At 47.4% G+C, this 2,362-nt stretch overlaps 1 protein-coding gene across 1 annotated transcript; it reads right to left on the bottom strand.

The window, feature by feature from the left end:
• Positions 1 to 1,670: 1,670 nt before the first annotated feature.
• Positions 1,671 to 2,354, bottom strand: LOC105291598 (taste receptor type 2 member 3-like; the record flags this gene model as incomplete). The annotated part of the gene is made up of 1 exon (XM_011359468.1): positions 1,671 to 2,354. A coding segment is annotated over one exon (684 nt), but the record flags the coding sequence as incomplete, so codon positions are not given.
• Between the last annotated feature and the right edge of the window lie 8 nt (positions 2,355 to 2,362).

The following is a 2,362-nucleotide window of genomic DNA, read 5'->3' on the forward strand; positions in this document are numbered from 1 at the left end:
GTGAGGGTAAATCCCAGAGCAGGGGCTGGGGCAGGGGTAACACGGCGGATGCCAATCTAGGCAGCACGGGTTCCCATAGTAACGCTGCCCTGTGATGAAAAGAAGCACAGATTTCTAGGAATTACAGAAAGACCCGTTCCAGAATCTTTATATTTTAGTAAGTTGGAAAATGAATATTAACTCATACTTTTAGTTTTAGCAGACATCTTTTGAAAGGGAATTTTAAGTTATGTCAGAATTAGGAATTTTCCTAGCAACTTCAAGAGGCAAGTATCCATTTGAAGGCCAACGATGCAAACCGAAAGGCATTTTATTTGTGTAATTTTAGAAATGAATATATAGATCCCAGAACAATCCTAAAATTAATTTCATAACAACGTAACAACAGCAATAAGAACAGCGATGTTTATTGAATATCTACTCCATGTGGGACTCTAAGCATTTCTCATATGCTAACTCATTCGCTCCTTCCAGCAACCCTATGGACAAAATACTACTACTATTCCCATTTCACGAACAAGAAAAGAGAAACGGAGAGAGACTAAAAATCTTCCGCCAGATCGGCCCGTTCATAAGGGCCAGGGCCGGGATTTGAACCCAGGCTGTCTGGTTTTGAGGTGCACATTCTTAGCAACAGCAGCCCCCACATGGGAGACTGTGATAGAAATCCGGATTCAGAACTGCCATGTGTCCCAACTGCACATGTTCACAACTTTGAGAATTCTTCGTGATCTCGAGCAATAATATTCTCACCGACTTGTCGCCACTGTTCACTGAGAGGAAGCAAAATCGATGCCTGTGAAATTTTATTAAAATAAAAGTGATTAAACTTATAAAAACTGCTTATATGATATTTTTAAAAACTCTGAAGTGTTTAAAGCAAATATGCATCTTGGAGTTTTGCTCAGTCTAAAAAAATTAAAAATTACTTGAAAACTTACTTTAGCCACATGACAAAGGAACACCATTGGAAGACTGGACTGGGTGGAACCTAGTGTCCGAGGGCCTTGTCCCCACACAGTGGAAACCGGCAGCTTGTGGGAATCGCTGTCGCTGCTCAATTCGCTGTCAGTTACAGCGACAGTTTCCCCTGTTGAGTGCTTCATACCGTACGCTACGCTGACACGTCAGCACGCGTGGCCTCATGGATCCCTAAAGCCCTGTGAGGTCGATGTCACGGTCCACATTTTAAAATGAGGAGCGAGAGGATCAGACATGGGATTAAAGTAACGCATCAAAGGCCAAAAGTCTCGGAAGACGGACAGAAGCGGGATTCAGATCCGAGTCTGGGACCGCACTGCCTTTGTCTCTGCCTCAAGCTCACTGCGCTGTTTTCTCAACGTCAGCTCATCGCAGTCGGTATAAACTTCACGTCTAAGCCAGCGATCCGCTCGTTACGTCGGGCCGATAGTCGTGAAAATGCAACCCCTTGTCTACACAGCGAGAGCGTTTTTACTATACGGACATTTTCCAAAGACCGTTTCACCCTCTCCTAAACAACCGCACCAAGAGAGGCCACGAGACGCGTCCCCAGGTGAGACAGGGCAAAGCAGCAGCGTCTCTTTCCTACCGATGTTACAGGACGGGTGTCACGGGAGGGTCAGGAAGCGCCCTGCGGTCTTGAGCCAGGCGGAAGGACGCCCTGGCTCCCTCCGGCCCCCTCTGCTGTTCTATGGGGAAAAGGGTCTCTTGGATCCAGACTTCAGACGACCAGACTCACACCACAGCATCTCCACAAATGTCTGCTTCAGCTTGCTGTTTCCCAGAATGAAGACAAACGAGTGGCTGGCAGGATAAATCATTGTAATTAGTTCTCCAATCATCTGAGTCATCTTAGTTCCTGGTAGGAAATAACTGGATGTTGTAATTAAAAAGGCAAGAAAGTAAAGCAGGAAGAGGAAGAGGAAGGAGAGCATCATTTTAGTGGCCCTCTTGTGGGCCTCAGTGCTGGCATCGCTGGAGCTGGCGCTGTTGTGCTGCATCCGCCGCCCGTGCCTCCCCAGGGAGAGGATGAGCACGATGTAGGAGGCCAGACACATGATGAGGGGCGGGAGGTTCCACAGGGTGCCAAGAACATGGGTCACTTGGTACTCGTTCGTTAGTTTTCTACAGTGCTCAGTCACATTCCCTGTGCCATCGATTCCACAGAGGGCAGAATAGACCTTAAAACTGTGAATCAGAGACACAGCACTGCCACACGATAGGAGCAACGCAGCCAGCAGCATCCACACAACCACGCTGTTAACTCTCCACTTGAGCCAGAGGAAGGTGGGGTGGGAGAAACTGGTGATTTTCAGGCAGTAGAAGACACCGAGACAGGTGGCAAGCCAAATGCTCAGATGGTTTGTAAATGCCCAGAAAA

The sequence above is a fragment of the Pteropus vampyrus genome, unplaced genomic scaffold, assembly GCF_000151845.1.
Source record: "Pteropus vampyrus isolate Shadow unplaced genomic scaffold, Pvam_2.0 Scaffold48, whole genome shotgun sequence".
Taxonomy (NCBI): domain Eukaryota; kingdom Metazoa; phylum Chordata; class Mammalia; order Chiroptera; family Pteropodidae; genus Pteropus; species Pteropus vampyrus.